Here is a 1,902-nt window from a genome sequence, read left to right on the forward strand (position 1 = left end):
ATTATTTTGTTATAATGATTTTTGCCAACATTTGAACCAATAACTGTTATGAAAAAAATATTTACGTTATGCGTTTTGTCCGAATACTCGAAAGATGTGTTTCAACGGAATTAATGTTAGAAAAAAATTATTTATTATAAATAGGTTGATTTTGAACCGAATTATATGCCGCTTCACTTTTTAAGTAAACCGCTAATTTTCTTTTTTGAACTTATAATGTATATTACCGTTCAATTAATTATCGGTCACATGACTCCCCCACCCAATATTTACCAAAGGGCGAGGCTGGAGAGTATAATCCCAACGCACCGAAACCGCTACGGGCGGGCGGACCCAAATCTGGTCGCCGTTCCGTTCTAGCGTTCGAGGCCCCAATCTCCTCCTCCCCCTTGATTTCGTCCCCGATCCTTCTTACTCGACGCCCGATCGCACGTACGGGCGGAATTCTAGGGTTGCTGGGGCGCGGAGCTCGGCGTTGGGCGGAGGGAATGGATTCGGACGACGACATGCATGACGCGAATGATGTCCAGTCGGTGGACGACGATTTCTACGGCGGGGAGACGGGGATAGGCAGCGACGATGAGGACTTCGACTATGATTTCGTCGACAACGAGTCGGACGATTACGATGACGTCACCTCCCGCCAGCAGGTAAAGGGATGGAAGAAATTCTCCTCTCTCTCTACCATTTTCCATTGCGTCTTTTCTTGTATGCTGCCTCGCTTTGTTGACTGCGATGGTGGTGGTGATCTTTGAGCTGAATTTGATGCGTTATGTGGTTTAACAAGCAGAAGCAAGACCTTGTCGTCGAATTGGCAGCATGATTCTTTCTAATATTACCTGTAGTCACTAGCTTGTCTTAGAAATTGGTCATTGTAGAAGTTTATGGTAATGAGATTGTTCATTTGACGTTAAAAAGAATTATGTGCAACTTTTATTTTTGCCATTTAAATGTGAGACGATGATGTTGCCCTACTTTTGTTCTCCTAAAACTGCATTGTTTTGAAGATTTTAAAAGAGAGACACTTTCTTTTCGTGTTGCCGCTTTCTTTTACTCGTGCAATATTGTGAGACTTGTGGACCATGAGTCAGGTGCAATATTGTGAAACGATATGAATCAAGTGAACATAAAGTGTGGTGACCGTGTGGAACTTGTAGATTCGTGTCTTTCTTTTCTTATTCTGCTCTATTAAGCACATATGTTGGACCATGAGTTGAAAAATGCTAGATGCTAGTTGGACATCCGAGGGGATACTCAAGTCATCATTCTCATGTTCCCGTGTTATGTGATCTGTTTAAGTTGCTTTGCTAGAGTGTACCTCATGTAATGCAAAAGTTATAGCCTCTTATTGGCAGTAATTCACTAATACTTTGATTTGTTTGTTACAAGATTTTAAATACTGGCTTCATTAACCTATCGGACTGGTATGGTACTGGTATTTTTGGTAGAATACCAACCTGTATCACCCAATATCATTTATTTTAGTGAAAATAAACAGTATATACTGGTATCGAGCTATATGTTTATATACAAGTACTTGGTTGGACGGGTAAATACTGGTTTTTCTAAATAGATCAGTTTTTAGATGGCATCTTATAATTTGCGTCTAATGTCACCCAGCACTTTTCTGTTTTCAGCAAAACTATACTATTTTGAGTGAGACTGATATTCGGCAGCATCAATGGGAAGATATTAGTAGCGTATCTACTGTCCTTTCAATACCAAGATATGCAGCATCCATCCTTCTTCGTCATTATAACTGGTAAGACTTGTAGAATGTAATTTTTCTGTGCAGATTTCAGTTCTTTCATACATTGATTGCATAAAAGAAATATCAAATGCATGAATTGCATGGTTCTTTGTATCTGATGTCGATTTTTATGTTCTCTTGTGGTATTTGAT

The 1,902-nt window shown here is 39.6% G+C and overlaps 1 protein-coding gene across 3 annotated transcripts in view; it reads left to right on the plus strand.

Moving 5' to 3' along the window:
* Window positions 1-297: 297 nt before the first annotated feature.
* The window catches only part of LOC135607771 (probable E3 ubiquitin-protein ligase ARI8), a 21,379-nt gene continuing 19,774 nt past the window's right edge, over window positions 298-1,902 (plus strand). For 2 of the 3 annotated variants that reach the window (XM_065099827.1, XM_065099828.1), the window contains exons 1-2: window positions 346-650; window positions 1,638-1,762. In XM_065099827.1, the coding sequence (XP_064955899.1) occupies window positions 489-650; window positions 1,638-1,762 (287 nt within the window). In that variant the 5' untranslated portion in view covers window positions 346-488. Of the gene's footprint in view, window positions 651-1,637; window positions 1,763-1,902 lie in introns of all 3 variants that reach the window. The other variant, XM_065099826.1, reaches the window with a different exon arrangement.

This window comes from Musa acuminata, chromosome BXJ2-3 (genome assembly GCF_036884655.1).
Source record: "Musa acuminata AAA Group cultivar baxijiao chromosome BXJ2-3, Cavendish_Baxijiao_AAA, whole genome shotgun sequence".
Taxonomy (NCBI): Eukaryota; Viridiplantae; Streptophyta; class Magnoliopsida; order Zingiberales; family Musaceae; genus Musa; species Musa acuminata.